The sequence below is a fragment of the Mugil cephalus genome, chromosome 1 (assembly GCF_022458985.1).
Source record: "Mugil cephalus isolate CIBA_MC_2020 chromosome 1, CIBA_Mcephalus_1.1, whole genome shotgun sequence".
NCBI classification, from domain to species: Eukaryota; Metazoa; Chordata; class Actinopteri; order Mugiliformes; family Mugilidae; genus Mugil; species Mugil cephalus.
The window spans coordinates 36,598,549-36,622,167 of NC_061770.1; the positions used below are offsets into that span (position 1 = coordinate 36,598,549).

General features: G+C 44.7%; 1 protein-coding gene across 5 annotated transcripts; it reads right to left on the reverse strand.

Moving 5' to 3' along the window:
• Positions 1–132: 132 nt before the first annotated feature.
• Positions 133–23,296, reverse strand: gigyf1a (GRB10 interacting GYF protein 1a). 5 transcript variants are annotated; one of them, XM_047606386.1, is made up of 25 exons: positions 23,008–23,296; positions 17,814–18,532; positions 17,667–17,730; positions 14,426–14,555; positions 14,192–14,287; positions 13,876–13,993; positions 13,279–13,387; positions 12,891–13,090; positions 11,501–11,730; positions 11,278–11,395; positions 11,000–11,176; positions 9,319–9,500; positions 7,818–7,986; positions 7,419–7,714; positions 7,051–7,154; positions 6,889–6,953; positions 6,729–6,802; positions 6,428–6,562; positions 5,268–5,480; positions 4,953–5,173; positions 4,713–4,870; positions 4,428–4,591; positions 1,966–2,010; positions 1,588–1,732; positions 133–700 (listed from the first exon to the last, which is right to left on the reverse strand). In XM_047606386.1, the coding sequence occupies exons 3-25, from the start codon at positions 17,699–17,701 to the stop codon at positions 633–635; spliced, it is 3,252 nt and encodes a 1,083-aa protein (XP_047462342.1). In that variant the 5' UTR covers positions 17,702–17,730; positions 17,814–18,532; positions 23,008–23,296; the 3' UTR covers positions 133–632. The 5 variants fall into 5 exon arrangements, with proteins under 5 accessions (XP_047462342.1, XP_047462369.1, XP_047462359.1 ...); XM_047606413.1 differs by having other exon boundaries at positions 7,548–7,714; positions 11,278–11,398; positions 23,008–23,293; XM_047606403.1 differs by having other exon boundaries at positions 7,491–7,714; positions 11,278–11,398; positions 23,008–23,293.
• Positions 23,297–23,619: the final 323 nt, after the last annotated feature.

The window sequence follows — 23,619 nt, forward strand, 5'->3', positions numbered from 1 at the left end:
CGCTCTGATAAGGTTTTTCAACTAAAGGTCCCCCTGACTTTGAAAACCTAACAGCCATGACCATTCACCCCCCCCCGCCCTCCTCCACCTCCACCCCCCCCCCCCCCCCACCCTCACCCCCACCCCCCCCCTTCCAGTTCCGACGCGCATGCACAGATACTGTGTACGTACACATACCGTATGCGCACTGATTCACACACACACGCGCACACACATATATGAAAAAAAAATAATAATTCAAATCCCATCTCAATAAAGTGCATTAGTTCAGTATAAGGTGCTTAATCTTTTGAGTGCCAGAGGATACCCATCTTCCTTTAAACCTCACCCCCCCCCCCCGTCTCTCCCCTGCTCTAGTGAACAACTGGTGCAGCAGGAGCCCTTTTTTTTTTTGTTTGTTTGTTTACGTTTCTTACCAGAGGGAAAGAAAGAAAAAGAGTAGGAGGTGCAGATATCCAAGCGCCTCCACCTCCATCCTCATATACCTCCCCCCCCTGCCGTCCTCACGCTCGCTCCCGTCCCCCCAAACCCCCACCACCCCCTGTTCCCCCAGCAGTGCACATTCGTCATCAGGTTTGTCTGATTAAAAGACAGAAGGCCTCAGGTAGCTATTGCTGCTGCGCTGCGTCACATCAGTAATCCTCCACCATCTCCATCTCGCTCAGGCTCAGAGACTCGCCCGCGTTGTGGTATGAGTACCCTGTAGAGTGGGGAGGAGGGGGGAGGAGGGGGGAGGAGGAAGGGGGGAGACGTGGAGAGAGTCAAGTCAGATAGGAGGAGGAAAAGGAAAAGGAGGAGGAGGAGGAGGAGGAGGAGGGGGTGGCGGCTTACACAACGTTAAACAAGGGATCGAGTGTTTATCGACTTCTCCTGTCAGTGGTTTTAATGTTGTGGCTGATCAGTGCAGGTAGTCACGCAGTCCCACTCCCCACCTATAGGGGGGCGTAAACGTGCGCCACGTACCAGAGCCGTATATTACAGAGAGAGTGTGGCCAACTGGGGAATGATGGACCGTCTGAGCCGATTGGTTCAGAGCTGGTCACGTGTTTCACGGGCGCCATGTTTGCTACATCAAACCAATATTCACCCATAGAGAGAAGTGGCAATAACAGAAAATAAAGTTGGATTAAAAGTTTAAATATGTGCTCAGTGAGTAGACGCTGGGATATTTAAGTGACGGCCTTTTACACGTTGGTAATAACATTTCTAGGCTCGTTAATGGTGAAAATAAGACATTTTTTTCAAACATGGCAACCCCGCCCCTGTAAAATATTCCCTCCGATGTAGCAAACATGGTGCCCATGATTTGAGTTGGCCAGACTCTCTCTAATATACAGCTCTGCTCATAATGTAATCATCATGTTTCTAGTCTCATTTCCTCAGTTTTCCAATAATTAATGTGTTTTTTTTGTCAGAATATGGAAACGACACGAATGAAAAAATGGGAAATTGTTGCTTTTTTTTGCTTAATGTGAGTCTGGGTGAGCGTGACCGATATCCACCGATATTATAAAATGCTAAATGATTCTGACTATTTCCAGATAAATGACGTCAAAGGAATAACACACTAGAGGTGAGGTGACGTACCTAAGATGCTGGGGTCAGAGTGCAGCATCACAGACTGTTTCTTCTTCATCTTCCCCCCCTGGTTGTCAAAGAGACCAGCCTTGCCCATGTGGTTGGCCTGAAACATGGACTGCAGAGTGCTTGGATTCATACCTCGCATTGAGTCCTAAAAAAAAAAAGACATAAAAGATATAAAGATCAGGCAAAAAACTCAATCCAACAGAATCTCTTCATAGTCTTCAGTCAGTTACTACAACTCCAAAAGTATTTATATTAAGACGATGGATCAGCTGTTCAATTACTCTTGAGGGATATTGTTGTATCACCGTCACTGATTCTGACAACTCAACTCTAAGTTAAGTGTTTGCATGTACGTTAGAGGCTCATATCTGCATTTACCTGCAGAGGGAAGTTCATGTTCAATCCAGCCACTTCCTTTGATAACTGATAACACAAAGAAAAGAAGGAGCAGGAATTATGACTTTTTCTACCTGCGACATGAACAAGTATCCCCATGGTAACCGTGTTTCACGTTTGTCGTAAACTGACAAATGCAAACATGCTTCAGTGCTATTTCAATAATATTAACTCAAAATACGAAAAAAAAATGTACATCCTCCTGACACCTGAGCTTTTATTTGGTATGTGTTTTTAATTTCTCCAAGGTATTTTGGATTTAAAAAGTAGAAAAACTAAGCATCGTCTTTCAACAGGAAGTACTGAACTATGTCCTCATATGTGGACACTGGGATTATTTCATTATTTATATTATAAATAAGTCACCCAATGTGTGACAAAATATAAAACTGTTTATTTTAAAAATTGAACATGGCTGAACAAAGACAGAACAACAAAGTCCCAGCCCTTTGCTAAATAAAATTAATTAAATTAATTGATAAAATTTATTAAATTAGTGGGTCATATGAAACTAGAAACATTAATAAGGATAAATAAATACATTTCAACCGTAAAAATCATCTGTAGAATAAATCCACCACCATGTTTTTACACTGACTAGTGTATTGACCCTTTGCGGACACTAGATGGCACTAAAGCGTCCACTAATGAGGACAACGGGTTTAAATGAAGCAGAAGAAGCCGCAATAAAACCTAAAACTTAATGTCCCCATATGAGGACGCAGGGTCTCAGGAGGATATACAAGTTTTCTGTGGTGACAACTGAACTTATTATTTCTTTACTATACTCTGACGTAGCATCCAAGGACATAAGACTTTCCTTGCTCCATAATGACGACAAATAACATCATTAAATTAATTCTCAACTAGGAGTCAGCCGACCACCAGGGGGCGAACACATGGTTAAGGCTTCATTAAGCTGCCTAAATAACAAATGAGCCAAAATTACATTTATTTTGATCCACATTGTAATCACGATTGTTTGTCTTATTAGGGAAAACATCTGTATTTTTAATTGTACTACTTTTAAACCAACAATATTATAACAGTTTTTTTTAGTGGAAAACGAAACTTTAAAGTAGAACAAAGGCTTAATAATAAAGAAAATGCAGAGACAATACTTTAAAACAATTTTTTTTGCAGATTTAGTGAAGCAGCGTTAGCTTTGGCCTACATGCATTCCTCGTACTTCGGTTTGTGATGTTTTTAGATGATTGTTCGGATTAGTTGTGTTACCATGTAAGTCGGACACAACTCTGCAGCAATCTTTGCATACAACTTGGTCCTGTGTCACGTCACTCACCCGCTAAATCCAAAACAAGTCCACCGGGTAACTTGAGGCTGCTTGTTATTCAAGCAGCTTATATGAAGCCTTAACCACACACATCGCCCCCTGGTGGTCGGCCGACTACTAGCTGAGAAACTGCTTTTTTAGACAAGTAATAGAGCCACATTTTAAATGTAAATATCGCAGATTCATTTAATCGTAGCAGCCAAAACCGTGATCACGATTAAAATTCGATTAATTGTCATGAAGAAGAAGAAGAAGGTACGATGGCAATAGGAGACGAGGAGCTCTGAGGTGAGGAGCTAACGCCTCGAAAGGGATCCACGTCCATTGTCTGGACTTGTTTAGGATTTAGGGTGAGTGACGTGAAACAACAACAACAAGTTATATGCAAAGAGTGCAGCAGAGTTGTGTTACACGGTGACACAACTTATCTGATCAATCACCTAATAAAACATCATAAACCAAAGTACGAGCAATGCCTGAAAGCTAACGCTGCTTCTCCGCCTGTGTCTCTGCACTGTATATTTATTCATATATAATGAATATAAATTCTAAAAATTCAGTTTATTGTTCTTTAAAGTTTCATTTTGCACTGAAAACTGTTCTAATATTGTTTGTTCAAAAGTAGTGCAATAAAAAGACAGATATTTTCCCACACGATGAATCATTTTTAGGAACAGTCATGCTTAAATTCTCTCCCTTCTGAGGAGAGAGGAAGCTCGGACACCCGACCGACACAATCGTGTATTTTGGTAAGATAGCAGTAAACAGGGCTAAGCTAATCTCTCGGTGGTTGAAAGTCACACAGTTGTGTAGTGGCTGCATGGAGGAGGAGGGAGGGGTGACTCCAGGAGGCTAGAACTCACAGTGAAGCCTTCTTGAGGTGTCGTGGGTCTAACTTAACAAAGCTTGAAAACCCCAATGATGAGCCGCCTGCTGCTGTTGGCTAAGGCTAGTTAGCTGGTGTCTTCTTGTTGGTAGCTAACTGCTAACCTGCTGGTCAGCTTTCAGTTGGACTTCTAAATGTGTTTTGCCTCGAATCTTGGCACAATGGATTGTAACAACGAACCGTGCAAGACAGTGGTTCACTTCCTGACGGAGTTGCGTGTCCCGTCTAGTGTTTTTAACTCGTGCATGTGTCCCTTGAGCTCACCTGTTGCTGCTGTCTCTGTTGGTTGGCTTTCTGTTTGGCACGTCGCTCCAGAAACTGTTTGGCGAACTCTTTGGCTTCCACTGTGTCCCCCAGGTAGGACCGAATAAAATCCAGCACTGCATAGGGAGACTCCACCTCCTTCAGGTACGCCACGATCGTGGCAACTTGACAAAAAAAAAAAAAAAAAGACACGAGGTTTGAAATCGTTAGCCAACGCTGAACACGCGATAATTTTAGGGCGCAGCCTCCACGCCCCCTCGACGCCGCTAAATGCTTGCAGCCTACCATCCACGGAGGAGGAGGAGTTGTTGGCAGAGGTGTTGAGAGCGTGCAGCATCTGTTCACACCAGGTGGTGAAGCCGTCCTGAGGCTTCATGCCCTGCAGCAGCTTCAGCAGCTTGTCCTCCTCCTCCGTCCTCTTACGACGCATCATGTACTGGTCGCTGTGGAGGACGCACACGTCAGGTTTTTCGGCGCTTTTTTTTCTAAATAAAGACGACTCACTTCACGCGACGTGTCACACACCTGAGCGACGGGCTGCTGCGGCTGTTTTTCAAGCCCATGTTGTTGTTGCTGTTCCCGCGCAGGCTGGCCTGGTTCTTCACGGCCTCGTCCCACATGCCCATGCTGCTTGAGGACCCTCCGCTGCCGCTCTTGCCCTCCATACCGCCAGGCCCACCCCACATGCCAACACCGTCCACCCACTGCCCCCCCATGGACGAGCTGCCCATTGACATACCAGCGTGCTGCGGACGGAGAAAAAACAAATCAGGTAATTATTAGTCTATATGATAATTTAACATTTTCTGAAGATTTTTTTTTTTTAAGGCTGAAACTCACGCGCTCTCGCTGCTGAGCTCTCTGCTGCTGCTGCTGCTGCTGCTTCAGGAGCCGCTCCGCCTCCTGCTGCATCTCCAGCAGAGCCATGGTCGGGGACTTCGCTGGCTTGCCGAGCCCGGCGGAGGAAGCCCCGCTCCAGCTCGAGCTGCTCGCCCCAGGCCCCTGCTGCTGGGGGCTCTGCTGCAGCAGCTTCATGAGCAGCTCCTGCTGACGCTGCAGTGGAAGACAGTGATGTCGGATTTAATGCGACTGCATCCGGCTGCGACTTGATGACTCGATGCCCGTACGTCAAGACGAAAACAACAACACTGAATATTTTACGGCTTTAGAGGGCAAAGATGTTAATATGCACTCATTTGCCACTTTATTAGGTACACCTGTTCAAATGCTTGTTAACATAAATAGCTAATCAGCCAATCACATGGCTGCAACTCAGTGCATTTAGTCATGTAGAGGTGATCAACACAACTTGCTGACGTTTGAACCGAGCATCAGAATAAGGAAGAAAGGGGATTTAAGTGACTTTGAACGTGGTATGGTTGTTGGCGCCAGACGGGCTGGTCTGAGTATTTCAGAAACTGCTGATCTACTGGGATTTTGACACACAACCATCTCTAGGGTTTACAGAGAATGGTCCGATAAAGAGAAAATAACCAGTGAGCGACAGTTGTGTGGACGAAAAAGCCTTGTTGATGTGAGAGGTCAGAGGAGAATGGGCAGACTGGTTGGAGATGATAGAAAGGCAACGATAACTCAAATAATACACAGGATAATGCACCATGTCTCAAAGCTCATATCATCTGGAACATGACAATGAGTTCACTGTACTCCAATGGCCTCCACAGTCACCAGATCTCAGTCAAATAGACCATCATCTTTGGGATGTGGTGGAACGGGAGATTCTCATCATAGATGTGCAGCCGACAAATCTGCACCAACTGTGTGATGCTGTCATGTCAATATGGACCAAAATCTCTGAGGAATGTTTCCAACACCTTGTTGAAAGTGTGACACCAAGAATTAAGGCAGTTCTGAAGGTAAAAGGGGGTCCAACCTTTTACTAGCAAGGTGTACCTAATAAAGTGGCAGGTGAGTGAGCGCAAAACCTTGTAGAAAGTGGGAAAAACATGCGAAAAACGCAAAACTTTCTCCATCTTCACCTTGCGTCTGAAGAGCTCCTCCTCCTCCCTCCTTTTCTGCTCCTCTTGCTGCCTCCTCTTTTCCTCCCTTCGCTTCCGCTGCTCCTCCTCCTCACGCTTCGCCCTGAGTTCAGCGTCTCGCCTCTCCTGCTGGAGCTGGTGGAGGAATAAATCATCAAAACATATTTACTAAAACATTACACCGCAATCGCTGCTCACAAACACACAATTCGTTCCGAGGCAAAGCTACAGTCTGGAAGTGGTGCACACACACACCACATCTCCAGATGTGTTTGGCGAGTGTAAAAAAAGCACGACTCACCTTCTGAAGCTGTTCGAGAGTTGGACCCTGAGTAGAAGGATTCATTGTTATGTCCCAAAGACTGGTTTCACTGCCTACATGGGAAGGAAATAAGATTAGCGTCTACACCGTCCGTTCCAGTGTTTTTAATTGTGCGTTAATTGCAGCCGTCTGCACGTACCTGACGGCTGTGAAGCTGAGGTATGCATGTCCCACATGGACCCTGTATCTGGCACTGACATCGACCTGTTCATCGAAGACATAAAAAAAAACAAAAAGTTAGCATTTAAAAAAACATCAAAACTTAGCACAGGAATGCGAATGACCGTGCAGCAGCCACGACCTGTTGATGAGCTGGAATAGCTGCTGCTGCTGGAGCTGCTGATAAAGAGCTGCTGCCGTCGCCATCTCCTGCTGCTTTTTCAGACGCTCCTGGTCCAGGTTTCCCTGAAAGAAAGGAAGCGAGCTCAACGGTGAATACAAGGCATCAATCATCGCGGTAAAGTTATTTGTACATTCACTGAAGAGACAAACGTTCATGCTTTGCAGTGACGACCACTTCATGAGCTACGGTGCGTTCAGGGAACAATGAGCGACACACGGCCACATTTTGACGTGTATGAAATGAAACGGGATGGTTTTTACTTCAACAAATGCTCATGCTCGTCTTTCGACTCAATGAATTTGAAGAATAATTTCTTTTGCAATGACCTGTCTATTAACGTGCCCTCTCATCTGCATTCTCCCCTCCCCATCCTCTAGGCTGGATGAGCTCTGACTCACAGTCCCGGCGGGCCCCCGGTTGGGCTGCGGGCGCTGAGTCGGGGGCAGCTGTCTCACCAGCAGGGGCGGCGGGGAGGGCCCGGGGGCAAAGGGCACTCGGCCCCACATCTTGATGACGTCCCCCAAGGGTTGGAAGCCCTCGTCGCAGCCCCGCTTCACCAGCAGGGTCATGGTGAAGTAGCCGGCCTGGAACCACTCACACATTTCCACAGTGGTGAACGGACCTGGCGCGTGGGCGGGAGATAAGATCAGATTAATCCAGCAGAGCAATAAAAAAGCGCACGATACGTGTGCGCGTTTGGACAAATCCCTGTAAAATGTGCGTACCCTGGATCTCTCCCTGGGGGTCCTTGTAGAACCACTTCATGGCTGCCTCATGAGTGAGCGGCAAAGCAGCTGCTGTGTTCCTGGTCTCCTGCTGCTGCTGCAGAGTCTGGGTGAAGCACTCCTCCTCCAGAGAGGTGTCCTGCAGCGACGCCACCATCTTCTCTGCCTCCTTCACAAATAAAAAACACAAAAAGATTGTTTTTTTTACTTGATTGCAAACTCATGCGGCATGGGAGAAAAAAAAAAAAGAAACTGTTCTGAAAGTGCGGCCAAACATCATTTTAATATGCCAATGGAAAGTGTTGCCTCTGCTGCAGAGCCAAAAATATTAAAGGGATTTTTTAAGATCCGCTCGGGAAGGATTATGTTACTGAAGCTAAAGTAAGTTTCAATTAATAATAAAGAAGATTTTTTGGATCCTGAAACATGAGACTAGACTTTAAAAGGGTTTAAACATGTTGGTTTTAGACTCAGCGAGGGCAACGGTAAAAAAAAAAAGTGTCATCATACAATCCTCTACAGGGCCCACAAGTTACCATATACACCTGTTCACGGTTTGTAAACAATGTGAGGCTTTTAAGGGGGCGGGGCTTAACTGGAGGCAAAACATACTAACAGCGGTTAGCATATTTCAGTGGACTGGTTTGGCAGGAATGGACGAGGGAAACGCGTATTTTAGAGAACATACTAATACAACTGGTGATTAATGTGATTTGTTACGTTACTGTCCAACGTGCGATGGGCAGACGTTTACGCACACGTATATGAGAAACCCAGCGTCTACACTAAAGAAAAACCGAAGGCATACAAATCATTAGATGTTGATAACAAGGTCTTGAATGGACATGTGCAAGATTTGCAATAGACACAGAGGGTTTGTCTTTATTAAGTGAAGCCTCTCAAACAAAGATATTACAAGAAGTAACTTCTGCTTTGACACCCCTGAAACATGCAACTAATGTTGAGTTACCTAGCGGTTAGCATTAGCATTAACATGTAGCAAGAATCCCCTAAATAAGGATTAACATAATTTCAGTCATGATTTATTCTAACCCATAACGTTATCCAGGCTGAAACTGAAACTGATGATGTTTTACATATTAATGTGACCTGATATGAAGTGTGCATGTTGTTGATTGTCTCACTCCAGTTCTTTCTTTTAATCTCCAAAGCCAAACCAAAGTTGTCTACGACTCTCAGTGGCTGGTTATGTGATTAAACTTCAAGTTAGTGTTCTTGATTTTTTCGGTTTTAGCACCAAAAAAATACAGTTAGACGACATTTTCATGGTTGAAAGTGACAGTGTTCACCTCTGTTTTGCCTCCAGCTAACGACAGTGACATAGGGTCTATTCTACATTATAACAGGTTAACGTCAGTCATACAATGATAAATCTGCAGGTATGATTTGGTACTTTCTACACACAAAAAATGTTTTTTGGAGGAACATATACGGAGTTAATCGCCTAATATTTCTGAGGTATATGTCCTGTCGTTCCTACCTGCTGCAGGTGTTTCATGCCTTCATCATCCTCAGTGTCTCCTCCAGATGGAGGGAGGAGAGGAGCAGCGGAGGAGGGCGGCGGGGGAGGGAGGCTGGAGGAGGAGGAGGCGGCGGCGGCGGCGGCGGCGGCAGCGAGGTTGGGGCTCAGGTGAGCTTTGGAGCCCCCTATGGGAACTATGTCTGGTACAACAACAACAAGAAGAAGAAGAAGGAGAAACATGAGTAAAACAATGGGTCCTATTTTTAGTGGCTCTATTTACGGGGCAGTGATATCAGAGGGGAGCGGCAGAGCCACCTAGTGGCTCCGGATCTGACGGAGCAGAAACAGCAGGTTCAGTAAACAAGATATTAAATGACTGAGGCCGAACATATTCTATATCAACGCAGCTTAATGTCCCCTCACTCCTCTCTCCTCGTCACAGACGAACTGATCTGTGACTAAATGAAAGTGACAGATCTGGGACACGACTTCTGAAGCTTCAAGTTGGATTTCACTTTTTCAAACAATATGTGAATGTTTATTCTTTCCTCTAGTGAATTAAAAAAAAAAAAAGCTTATATTTTTATACCCACTGTAGATTTGACAAATTGTTATTTTTAACCTTCTGAGAGCTTTTAATTTCTCTTTATTTGGGATTATTAGGACTTAAGAACTATAAAAACTGAACAGGAAATACATGTCCTCATGTGTGGACGGGGGGGATTACTTCACTCAATATGCAACAAGAAATATAAAACTGATAATTTTCATATCTGAACACTGCTGGGCAAAAGGAGAATTGCAAATAATGAAATCCCAATGTCCTCAATTGGGAACTTGACAACTAGCGAAGTTGTAGCTTATCACCAACTAGAAAAGTTGATTAGCACAATTAAACAAGTGTAAACTGTGAAATGTGATCTGCCATTTATATTTCATCTTAAAATTAGTTTACATTGTTGCCTTGTTTGGTGTCGTTCTTTTCAGCACAACCTCACCCACATCATTTTACAACTATTTTAGTCGTTTTGACAAACTGTATTAACACATTAGACCTAAAACTGCACTGAAACCATAAAATTTGAGCAGGAAAAAGTCGTTTTTTTTTCACTGTGAAAACCACAAACATGTTTAACGAAGCATTTTTACAACTTATAATGCAAACCCAAAGTGTAGATTTCAAAAGCTTATGTACAAATTTAGCAAATTTAGCCAAGTTAGCTGGCTAGCGATCTCCACTTGGTAGCATTTTGCTTTTCAAAGTTTCTTCTGTGGACCAGACGTGCACCAACATGATGGTAATACTCATGAAAAACTGTGCCGTAAATTATTCATATCAAGTCTAGTTTTACTTCGCACATCAACACAATTTAAAACCGGTGTATAGTTTGAAGTTAGCACGTTCTACAAAAGCTGAAACGTAGATTCAGCGACGCTGCGTTTTGCTGCTACGTCGTCTTAAATCGATCATGTGATTTCATCGACTCCAGGGGGCAAAAGTTTAAACGAAGCAGAATAGTTTTGCCCTAAAACCTAAAACTTAGTGTCCCCATAAGAGGACGCAAGGTCTCAGGAGGTTAAAGACAAATGCATACAAAAGAATATAAGAATTTTCTGCATTTTTTTCTCATATTCTTACATGTTTAAAGCTGTTATTGACACAAAACTATGTGTATATATAGTGTGTAGCTGTATTTACCTTCAGCAGACATGCTGTTGACCTTGATGGAGAGGCTGTGAGTGTTATCCACCACTGGACCGGCGTTGCTGGGCTGGGACTCCAGAGAGGGAGGGGCGCAGTGGGCTGGGGGAGAAGAGGAGGGTGATGCTGGCTTTGTCTCGCCATCACCTACAGCAGTGATGGCTTCTTTACTCTCTGTGACGGCAGAGGGAGAACGTGCATTCACACATTATTAGTAATAATAATACACGATTCCCTCCCGCATCGTGTATAATAACATGAAGTTTGATCCTCACCCTTATCTTTGTCTCCTTCAGCACCGTTCCTCTCCAGGTCACCGAGGCTCTCTTCCTCCTCCTCCTCCTCGATCCCCTTAAACTCAAACTCCTCCTCCGGGATTGTCTCCTTGCCGCCCTTCTGATATATATATCGGAACACCAAGCGAAATGGAGACGACAATAAATTTGCTGCTGCGTCAAGACCGATTAGCAGATTTGAAAAAGCGAACCGCGCCCACACCTTCATCGGCATGAAAATTCCAGAGGAGTCGAAAGTGCCCATCTCCTGGTCCTCCTCGTCCGTGCACCACTCGGGTAGGCCGTCCCTGTCGTCCTCGGGTCCCTCGCTGCCTGCACGCCGGCGGCCCCCGGGGTGACCGTCCGAGTCCCGGAAGTCGAAGTCGAACTTCCTCCGACGGCCTTCGCCTGGACCCACGTGGTCCCGCCAGCCCGCTGAGCGAGGACCACCATCTGAAACACGGGAATAAACCACAGTCAGTTTGAACGACAAAACACGCAACATAAGCAGCTGTAGGGTTGGGAACACTTTTCATAAATAACGTTTAGGTTCATGCAACTGCTCAATCAATCAATTATATGGTTAAGTTTTGAGATATACACTGATTAGAGTTGTGACACCAGTGAGTTTTTTATTTTTTTTAGTTGTTCTTATAATGGTTCGTGTGCATGTGTCACTGCTGTGAGGTGGAGGTGTCTTGTCTAGTCTAGGTCGATGCTACATATCTGAGCAACAATCACATGAATGAATACCAGGTCCAAAAGCTTGACGACGCGACACTGAACCGTCTCAGGACGATCAATGTTATTTACTTCTACGGTGGTTTTAATGTTGTGGCTGATCGGTGTACTGACTAAAAAAATATGCCTTTTTCTTTTGGACATGCATCTCTACAGCAGATTTGTTTTTCCACAGCATTACTTGAAATAAATGGTGACCCCCCCCAAATACTGACCCCCCATCTACTATATATGTGTTTTATATAAAACTCGACCTAATGCAATTTATAAATATACATATTATTAACAATTTGAATTTAATATTAAGCTTTAAAAATAATAATAAACAGGTTCAAATATTTATTTTTTTTTTTTTTTGGTGGCGTGTAATATGCAGCCTCGTGATTGGCTCAGCAGCAATGGGGGCGGGGCCTAATGTGTACAGGAGGCTCTGATTGACAGGTCAACATAATATCATCTACCTCCATTTATTCCTTTACAGAATATGTTGGATTCATGTTAATGTGTTTTTTTAGGGGCTTAAGATCTAACGTTATATAACTTAACTAATGTGAATCGTCAGCTGTGATCACGTATTAGCTCGAGTGCTGCAGGTCTAACGTAAACCGAAGCCTTTAAAGCATTACCACGTAATATTCTGTATTAAGTGACACATCTGTGTTAGCAATATATCCAGTTGCACCGTTACAAAATTAGCAGCAAACTGAATGTTAAACATCTGAAATCACCACCAGCTTTTAATGAACCACAGCGCGTTGACTGAAATCAAACCAAAAGGAGGACGATCGGTCGCGCTCGCTCGTGTTTTCAACCCCCCCCCCGAACCCCTTTCGAGGCTGCGCTACGATAACAATAATAACTACTCCTCATACCATCCCTGCGGGATCCGGCCAGTCTCCAATTGCTGCCCGGCTCCCCCTCTTCTTCATCCTGCTCCTCCCGGAGGGTGCGCCAGTTATCGCTGTCAGCCCTGGTGTAGTCCTTCCTCACTGGACCCGCGGGACCGGCAGTTTCTTCAAACCCGGGACGCCCCACCTCCCGCCGCAGCGGCTTCTCGAACCGCCGCTCGCTCCTGAGGGAAAGAAGGGGAAAATTCAAAATCAGTTAAGCAAATAAACAAAAGGAAAAACAACCTACAGAATGAAACCAAAACGGATCCCAACTCATACAGTAGAAAAGTGAGACGAGAACAAAAACGGTGACGACCAGTGTGTGATAAAGCTCCCGGAGACACTTCCTGGACGTTGTTTTTGGACTCACCGGTCGTCCCAGCTCTGGCTGCGGTGAATCTCTCGAACGCTGCGGCCAAAACCCACCTCCGGCTCTTCAATACTTCTTTGGTAGAATCCACCTTCGCCCCGGCCTCGACCTGTTTTTACATCGCACAGAGAAGAAGAAGCGAAAAAAACGCCCGATTAAATCGGAGATCGGCTAAAAATGTCTCCAACCGAGAATCACATGCACACAAAACATCATTCTTCTGAGCCGGAGGGCTGGTGTTTACATTGGCGTGTGTCGAGTGCTGTGTGTGTGTGTGTGGACAAGGTGAGTTCATCAGCCCGGTTGGGTTTTTCAGACCAGGTGCGGCTGGACAAAAGAAGGGACTATTTAGACAAGCCAAGAGGAAGTGTGCTGCATCAAGATGGTGGAAGAGAGAGGGGAAATAAACACTCGAGTAGCTGCCTTGAATAAACTGTTTTACTTTGCCTGGATAATGGCCATTGTAGTTTCAGCCAAGGGTTCTGGGCAGCGTTTCTGTTGCTGTTGGACGCTGCCGTTATTGTGAATTCACCGTGAGTGCACTCAGGCTGAATCAGTGCTTTGCTTTGTGTTTTTTTTTTTTTTTTTTTTTTTTACCTCGACCACCTCGCGCGGCCCCTCGTCCGCGGACCACTCCTGCAGGAGCGGGCCCACCCACTCCTTTTCCCATGAGCCTCAGCACCGCCACACTGTTCACAGACATGGAGAAGTTCCTCTGCGGAGAGAGTGGAAAGAGCAAAAGAAAAAAAAAGGAATGTGAGGAACGCGAGCTCGCAGGCACATCAGTCAACCGACGCAACATCCCGCCTCTCAGACCAGAGGCTGCACGGGATGAAGCGTCGCACAACATCTGCAGGTAATCGGTGCATTTGTGAGGGTGGTGGTGGTGGTGGTTGTTGCTGCTGCTACACACCTGCTCCTCCTCGGTGAGAGGCACCAGTGCCAGTGGCTGCATGGGCTCATCTTGCAGAATAGCAGCAAACTCCTTATCCTGCATGTCCTCTGGGACCTGGGACGATAAAAAGACGACGGTTAAAGTCGAGCATTTGCAATGCAAATGGAAGTCGAAAAAGAGTTTGAAGCAATTTTTTAGAGCGACGCATGTCGGCGTGAGCAATCAGAGGGGGGCTTTTTTTTCTCAACTCACCTTGTTGTCTTTGATATAAAGTGCTAACATCTCCTCTCGGCCGTAGCGGTACTCGGCCAGCTTGTACTTTGGCATGGCGGGGGAAGGAGGGGGGGACGTCACACTCCCCCCACTGGACAGTGCACGAAGCCTGTGTGAGGAATTACAAAAAAATAAATAAATAAATAAATAAATAAATTCATGCTCGGAAACAAAACTACAGGTTGTTTTATTACAGGAAGCGGCTACTTCGCTTTTAAACGCTACACGGTCGCGGCACATTTTCCTAACCAATAACTTTTTTTCCTGTAGAAAAATCCCTCATAAAATAACAGATTGAAAATTCCCCTGTAGGCTCAGAAGAAAAAAAAAACTATTGTGTAACCTTGATGGAATCCCTTTTAATCTCAGCTGGAGGAAAAAAAAAAAAAAAAAAACTATCAAATAGCATCCATCTTTGCAGCAGAGAAAAAAAAAAAAAATAATTTAGTAAATGTTCTGTAACAAATCAGCCACCCCCTACATAGGGTCCCCCTGAATACACTTGGCCCGGCGCAGATGATATATTAGCTTTCCCAATCTCGCAAGATTTCATTTTAAAAAGCTATTACGAGCAGGCCCTCGCTTCCAAGCCGGGCTGGTTAACAATGGCTCCATTCACATGCCTCCACAAAGTGTGTCATTGACTCGCAGGCACCACATCAAAACCATATGCAGCTCCCGAGATGTAGAGGCGGCTCCGCCGCGTTAAAAGGTGAAGGGAAAAAAGCATCGCGGACATGTAGCATTTCAAAGAGGGTTTAAAAAAATAAATAAATAAATAAATAAATAAGCGGAGTCGTGACTGCTGCGCATAATAAGAGGAGAGCCGAGGGAAACGTGCCAGCGGGTGGGGTCCGCTGCGCCCACTTCGCTTGTGTTTACCTTAGCAGAATTTAGCTTCCCTCCCTAATGGGACGAAGGATGGAATCTAGACCGTCTTCTCCGCTTTAATCTATTCGTAAACAATCCCCGCGTACGTACGAAGCCTCGTACGAAAGCCGGGGCTGATAAATATTACACAAACCAGATGTGAGTTTCTACCACAATGACCAGCGCTGCCAGCAAACCCCTTTAACAGTTTAATCATTTTGTAACTTAAAAAGACTTTTAAACACGCCGGCCAGACAGCTGTAACGCGGCGAGTGCCCGAACTGCTCTGTAGTTTTTTGTATTTAAAAAAGGGGAAGAAGGGGTAAGAAGTGGGCTAGAAAAAGGCTAAAAAAAAAGCGAGGGGAAAGCAGCTGCAGATGTGTAAAGAGAGAAATATTCTGCGAGGCTGGCACGGCACCAAGAATGCACACAGCAGTCACAGGCCGTTAGAGATGGAGTGCTACCAAGTGCTACGCCCCCCCCCCCCACCCACCACATTAATCACAAACATCCAACCGCGGAGAAGAAACGGCCGAGAGGTGGACACGGCTCTGACAACACCTACGTGCCACAGTTTGCCCAGTGCGTTTAAAAGAAATGTGAATATACATCAACATTAAACTGTGTAAGAAACATCAAACCCGAGACTATTATTGTCGTCACGAAGTTGATAGTTGTCCAATCATGTTAACTCTCTATACATGTAACAATCATAAGAGAAGACCTTCACATGCAACAGAGTAAATCCAATAACTGACGGGAGCATGTCCTCCCCCTCCCCCGCACTAGGGGGCGATATGTGTCTTTTCAGTAGGTTAATACGGCCTCTTTTTCCATTTAACCTATTACATCATACAATAAACAAGTGGAGTCTGATGCGGCAGACCGGCATTTCAACCGACTAGATGGATAATAGTTCAGTTTTTTTTAATCTCGTACGTGATGTGCGCGCAGATAAGATGGCGCCATCTCTCAGACGGTTCATCTACCGGCTCTGTTTAACTTCCTCTTCTGCGACTGGCTTTCCTAGATGTTTTTGTTTCCGGGGTCACACTCCGGCGCAACGTTAAAAGTCCGTAAAATAACGGTAAAATAAGACAATCGTCTTATGTGGGTGTCTTACATCGAATACGGAGAACCCAGATTTTAGTCAACATGCAAGTTGTCCAGTTAAAGTCAGATTAAGGCAATAATTAGTTTTTTTCACGTGCATGTAAACGTACTGATTGTTAGAAAGACGAGACAAATTAATCAGTATTTCCAGAGCCAGAGGTGCGTAGCCTAGAGGACAGACTAACTTCTCCGCAAAGAACTGAGTGGCCAATCAAATCACCTGTGTGGGTTTCGTAGTCATTCATTCCATCTAAGTGTCAATTCCCATAACAATGACGAAAAATATCTAGGACATTTTTTTCCCCGTGACTAAAAAAAGACGTTGACGAGTTGAAAAGACGGGGAAAAAATATCACTTCTTGTGATGTTATTTGACTAACGGACCTTCAAAATGAACCTCTTCGTATTTCAGAATCTTAATTCCTGTTGTTGGATTTGTATACGAGACATAAAACAGCTGCCAAAATTAATGTTTGTTTGTTGCAAGTGTAATAATTAGAACTCGACAACAACCCAATGACACGACAAATGTGACCGAGACAGATTTTTATCTGGCGTTTTACACTTCTGCGTCAATTTGACAACGTTGCACCTTAAAAGAGCCTTAGGATGAGTTTACAGTTATTATACCACATCAGTCGTAAAACGAGATTAGGGACAAACAATTAACAGCAATTAAGTAATCCAATGAGAGCGTAACCAGACTCCGGCTACACCACCGCCTTTCAAACACAGCGGTTTGTCCAACCCAACAACCCCAAAAACCTAAACCTATTAGTTTTAGATAAGAGAGAAACGACGGCTCACCAAAAAAAAAAAAAAAAAAAAACAGCCTCCGGTTAATAATTAGTTGACTAAATCAGCAGAACTTTAAAATCCACAAATATGGACAAACGCGTGGTCTTCTGCTTCGCGGGCTACGCCACCGATGTCGAGCTAAATTTGGTCCATTACTACAGCGGGGGCAGAATTTCTATTTTACACATGAGGGGGGGGGGGGGGGGGGGGGGGGGGGATATTCTATCTGGTAACAGGCAAATTGGCAGGAAATTAAACGGCAACATCCAAGACGGGTAATTCAATCCAAACAGCTTTATCTGCCCGCGCTTAGACGTACACACGGCGAATCTGTTCTCTGCAAGACCCACGCAAGGTGGTTTGTTTAAAGCGTTAAACAAATAAGGACAATTAAACACGCATCACAATGACATTGGGTGTAATGTGAAGGATTAATTACCATTCTGGGCCGAAGTTAAGAGTCTCAGCAGTCATATTCCTCACGTCCACACAGAACTGAGTATCTGGGGAAATAAAATAATTTTTTTTTAATTTTCTTGCAAAAAAATAAATAAAAAAATAGTTGAAATGAATAAAAGTTCCTTACCCTGTCCAGATAATCGGAGCAGGCTGGACTGGGCTGGACCAGGCTAGAGCTGGCTGGCTTTAGTTTAGGCTTAGGTGACTAGAAAGGCTGAGTGGTGCTTAAGCTGTGGTCACAGAGCTCCCCAAACACACAGACACAAAGAGAATAGCTGCCAGTTTCAGGTGCTTGAGGAATACCAGGTTATCAGGTCCTAATAAGGTATGGAAGGGTTTTTTTTTTTTGTTTTTTTTGTTTTTTGTTTTTCGACGATAGTTTGGAGAATGGAAGCTCCTGCTACTCACAGCCGAAAAAGGTTGTCAAACATAAAAAAAAAGAAAAAAAAGAAACGAAAAGAACCTTGGAAATTAACAATGGAACAAAATAAAACAACCTTGCTAGTAATAATGTTCTTTCTTTTTTTTTTCTTCTTGTTTTCTTCTTCTTTTTGTCTTGTTTTTGTTTTGTTTTTACAGCAGTTATATCTCACATTAAAGTTAAAAATAGGAACCGATTCATCAAAAAGGTGACGCGGGAACGAACGAACAGCCGAGACAATGAAACCGGCGGCTGGAACAGCTGCCAAGAGCGGACGCGACTCGCACTCGTCTTCTCCTTTCTCCTCTCTCTCCCCACTGTGCCTTTTTTTTTTTGTGTCCTCTCGCTCCGACTGAAATGTGGACTGACGGGAGAGACCCTCCAGGTAACTCCTCTATTTCCTGTCCTCCTCCCTTTTTGCACCACTGGAAAGGAAAAGGAGAAACAAACAAAAAAAAAATGAGTGAAATCCAACGGGTAAAAAAGAGAAATGTAAAGTCTCGAGTGTTGCGCTCCCTAAATTAGCTGGCGGTTTAGATGCGTTTTCAAAAGCTTGACAGTTCACCCATATTGTAAGAGGAAAGGAAGTCTAATTTGATTTTCCGCCGCGCGGCCTTTTTCGCGACACTATTTTGCGCGGCTGTGCCTCGGACTCGCTGAAAGGTGCCGGCCCAATTTGATCAATCTGTCGCAGCAGACTGAGCCGAGAGAAAAAAAAAAAAAAAAAGCGCCACGGTATTCCTTCGCCAAATAAATAAAAACTATTTCTAGTCCGCCACTAAATCACGGCCCAGCGTTTCCTCCTTCTCCGAGGAGACTTTTTCCCCCCTCTAGAAACGTGGACGGGACCGTTTCAGTGATGTCGTGGAGTGAAGCCGAGCAGCTGGCGAGGATATTTCCTGGAAATGTCACGGCGTCTAGTTGTTTTATTTTATTTTTTTTTTTAAGGCTAATTCTCATCAAGCTAGTGGAGCTTCGTCTTCTGTGCAGCAAATAACAAATCTGACACTTTAAATTCAACAAAAAAAGGAGTCGTAAGAACAAGCGAGCCGTGAAATTAGGAAACTAAGCCTGAATAATCAATAAACCGGTGGCTTGAAATTCATACCAGCGGCATATTTGATTGGCGTGATTGCATAGAAACGATTAGAAACATAAAGGTTGGTTATTATGAGAAATGCATCGCGTTGATAAAGAAAAAAAAAAGTCGGTTTTACAGTCTACGGTTTTTCCACGGAGGCGTCTATTGCTTTAGCGCGGCCGGGGAATTTACGCAATGTCGCGAGTGAGCAAGTCAGGAACTTTATGGCTTTATTGGAGAGGATTTCTGAATCGGCGTGACGACACACGTGTCGCAATTTCGGCACATTACGAGCCGTAACCGGCGACGACGCGTGAGGAGCTGTGGTTTGTAAAAGATAACAAACCCGAGACCGTCTTTGTGGCCGGTTTTTGTCCTTTTTTTTACAGAATCTATTGCACCACAATCTGCTATTTTTGCACCAACCTATCTCGTACTAATCATCTCAATGTCCACGTTCACTAAGCCAAGCAATTATATCCCACTTCCTGTATTTATTGCAAATCTGACACCATCTTTTGTGTTTGTTTTCTGTATATATTACGTACATAATTTGGTGCTACTGTGACAAGATAATTTCCCAAATAAACGTTGTTTTTAAAATAATTACGTGGTGGCCTTCGCCTGAGAAGACGGGACAGAAACAGGTTTGTGTTTTCCCAAAGACGCCGCTGAAAGAAACACTCATTCAACGAACGTCCGCGTTTCATTTAGTGGCAAATGGTGACGAGGTCGCGCGCCGCAGAAGAACGAACGGTGGCCGACACTTCAACGCGGACCCGAGACAAAAAAAAAAACGCCCTCCGGTTGGTGTCAGCGCACGTTTTGGGCCAAATGTTTTAAGAATTACAGAACTTTCCAACCTACAAGTCAGCACCACCTTCCAACAGCTGCGGATTAAGCCTCTAGCTTTTTTTTTTTGGTGCCAGCTGTCAATGCTGCAACGCAACTATGAAGGGGAAAAAAAAAAAAACCTTGAGGTAATAATTAATGTACACAGTTTAAGCCTTTTTAGAAGTGGACACAGATCCTTGTTTACTTGTTGCAGGAAGATGAAAACTCACTGTATTTTTTAAATCACTATTCACCTTTGTTATAGTTTGAAACCTTTCAGGAAACTGCAGTGAGTGCAGCCTCGTGCGCCGTATTGATCACGTCGGAACAATCGACTGCGTCTCATCTGTTTAACACGTTGTAATTACAGAAAACCAAGTGAAAGTTGATTGCGGTGCGTTATTGAACAGCCGTTAACATAACTAATAACGCCGCAGCGCTGGGCTCCGCGCTCGCTTCGTTTTCTCGGGGGAGGAAACAGAAGCAACTTGTTGAAAAATTTTTAAGGAGCCAAAAGCAGAAAAATGTCGACCTTTGATCGTCGCTCAGCGCAACCGTTCACGTTTTTTACCGCTTCTGATGTGCGATCACAGACGCGAACAAAAGTACGTGGTTGGTGTAAAACGCACAACGAGCACCTTCGACGTGAACCTCAGCAGTCAAGTTGAAAACTTGCGCGTCTCCCAATTGATCTGCTAAACCGCAAGTCAAGTCTTTTCTCTGTGCATCTCGGAGCGAAGGCGACCGGCAGCGAGCAGCTCAAACCGAAGCCGGGACCATGTTAGTTTAAAAACCGTAGGAAAGAGAGAAGGCGTCTGACTACAGGCTTTGTAGGAGGGTATAAAGAAGGGCCTGCTCCCTTATTGTTTACCCAACAGGAGAAAAAAAAAAATCATGATTACTTGTATATATAAAAAAAAAGAAAAAAGTTTGCGTTTTCTCAAAAAGATGGTCGCCAGGTGCACAGGTCTGGTTTGCAGCCCGGAGGCCTGCGTTATACACGTGTTTCGAGACAACGGGCGATTGGACGATGTCCTGCTCACATTCCAGCACCATTAATCATTTTCCATTTGGGTTTTATCTGCTGGAGGTGAAGCCAAGCTGCTGCGTTCGTGTTCGCAAACTAAAAAAAAAGGTATAACCGGCCTCTGCAGGGTCCATTCACTTCAGAGCCGGATCTGAATAAAGTGCGATTGGAAAACACAAAGTGATCCGAACTCAAACGTGCAGAAATCTCGGGAGGTGGCGCTTTGAGCGCCCGAAACATCCATTTGCTTAGCGTTTTGAATCCAATTTGCTACTTTTGCTCGTCTCGAGGCTCCGGGGCTGAACGAACCTATTTGCAAACTAGTAAAATGAATCTCCTCCGTGTTTGCCGTCGTTGCAGCGCTGCAGATTTCTGCAGCATTATCGCTGTTGTTTAGTCTCCTGTGTCGCTGCGACCTGATGGAAGTTTTTTTTTTTTTTTTTTGCACAGTCGCACAACAGGAACGTGTGTTGTGTTTTTTTTTTTTTTTTTGTCATACGTTAGCGGACGACTCTAATAATCACTGAGAGTCCTTCAGTCTGCAGAGACGACCAATAAGTTTGAAGGAATCTTTTACTTCCTCAAACGCTGCTTCTGTCAAACATCTACAAAAAAAAAAACTGTGTGGAAAGGTGGTGAACTGCAAAACTGAGGCTCTAACTCAGATGGGTTTTGCATCAGCCGTAAACACTGCAACCGTTTTTAAAGATCCCAATAAAGTGCAGTGCACCTTAATCGATCCCCTGTTGGAGTAATTCATTTGTGAGATGTATTCATTAGAGCTGGCACGGGTAATAACATTGAAAGTAACGTTTTTAAAGTAAACGGTGTGATAATTTATGGTTTTAAAAGTTGACTAAGCAGGTAAACGCAATGATATCAGCTGAGCAACAACATCAAATTCCCCCAAAACAACAACAGCAAAACATTTTTATTCTACACACCTTGCACCGTTTCTGTGGTTTTTCAATGCTGAACTGACACAATTATCATATAAGTCTTAACTTTGGACTGAGAAAACTCAAACAAGGTCACACACACACACATATATATATATAAGATCTCGGGAGGAAGAAATGTCTTCTGTGCGTTCAAATCTGCAAGTGTTGTTGCATGTCAAAAAACGTGGCGGGATAACGACTTGCAAACTGCGGGAATATTGCACGTAAACAAGCGCCACGTTTTTGTCATTTTGACGCCGATTTGCCGCTTGGACCCTAATGAAACATGCTCAAACTGTTTGGTCACAAATTGCGTCTTAAGAAAAATGTGGACTCAATGGCTAAAAACCCGAGCTGGCATTAGCCTCCGTGCACGGTGCTGCGAGCTACGTTGTGCTAACACATTGTTCGCCTTTTTTTTTTTTTTTTTAAGCTAGCTACAGCAACTACACACACACGGATTTGTGGGAGAAGCACAATAAACCCAACGGGGTTACAACAACAACATCTGCCCTTAAAAGATTTCTGCTGCACGGTTTGCTTATTAGCTTGCGACGTTAGCTTAGCACACGCACACACATACAAGGTATGCGCTGATCGTAAAGGCCTTGGCTTCTAGGTTCAAATGACACCAGATATGATGGCGGAGGGGAAGGAAGGAGGGAGGGAGGAGGAGGAGGAGGTGGTGGGGGGAGGCGGAGTGTTGGGATCAGACTCCCCGGCCTGCTCCGCCAATGTGCGGGCGACCACCTCCGCTCAAGCACCGCTCCGCTCCCCGGTAGCGAGACCCTGCGCTAACGCGAAACGCAAAACATCTCGCCCTCTTCGGCCGCAAAAAACAACAAAAAAAATAAAACAAACCGAGTGAAACAAACCCCAAAACCCACCGCTAAAGCTGCAGGAGCGAGTGGTGGTGGAGGTGGAGGGGTAAGGGAGAAGTTAGCATGTTAGCTCGCGTTAGCCAGCTAGCATGCTAAAAAAAAAAAAGACAAGCTGCAAAGAGGAACCATGGCTTACCTTCACTGTTTCTAGCTAACAGACTGGTCGTCTGCACGGCGGCGCCTCTACAGCCAATATATCGAATGCATTGGTCTCGTCAAACAGTGTAAACGTAGTCACTCGACAGAATAGTACTTTAGGAAAGTCGTGCTCCGTGGTTTTTTTTTTTTTTTTTTTTTTTTTTTTATTTATTAATTCTTCTTCCCTCTCCTCCTATACGGTCGCTGCTGTTGTTGTTGCTGCTGCTGCTGCTGCTGCGTAGTAGTATCAGTGTGTGTGTGTGTGTGTGTCTGCTGCTGCTGCTGCTGGCTCCTAGTCGCTGCTCTTCTTGTTGTTTGTGTTTCGGAAACATGGCCGTCCGTGTGACACCACGTGACTGGACACTGACAAGCGGCGAGCCAATGTTGTAGCGGGGCAAACACACCCCTATTTACCACCGGCCCCGGACCCGGGCGCACTCACTGCACACAACGGCAACGGCACTTTTTTTTTTTTTTTTCAGACGCCCGGATGATGGGATTAATTAGCCAGTTGACTAGAAAATAGGCGAAGGTGGCTTTATTGTGTACAAAAAAAAAAAAAAAAAAAAAGAGGGGGGAGGGTGGGGGGTGAGACATACGTCGAAAAACA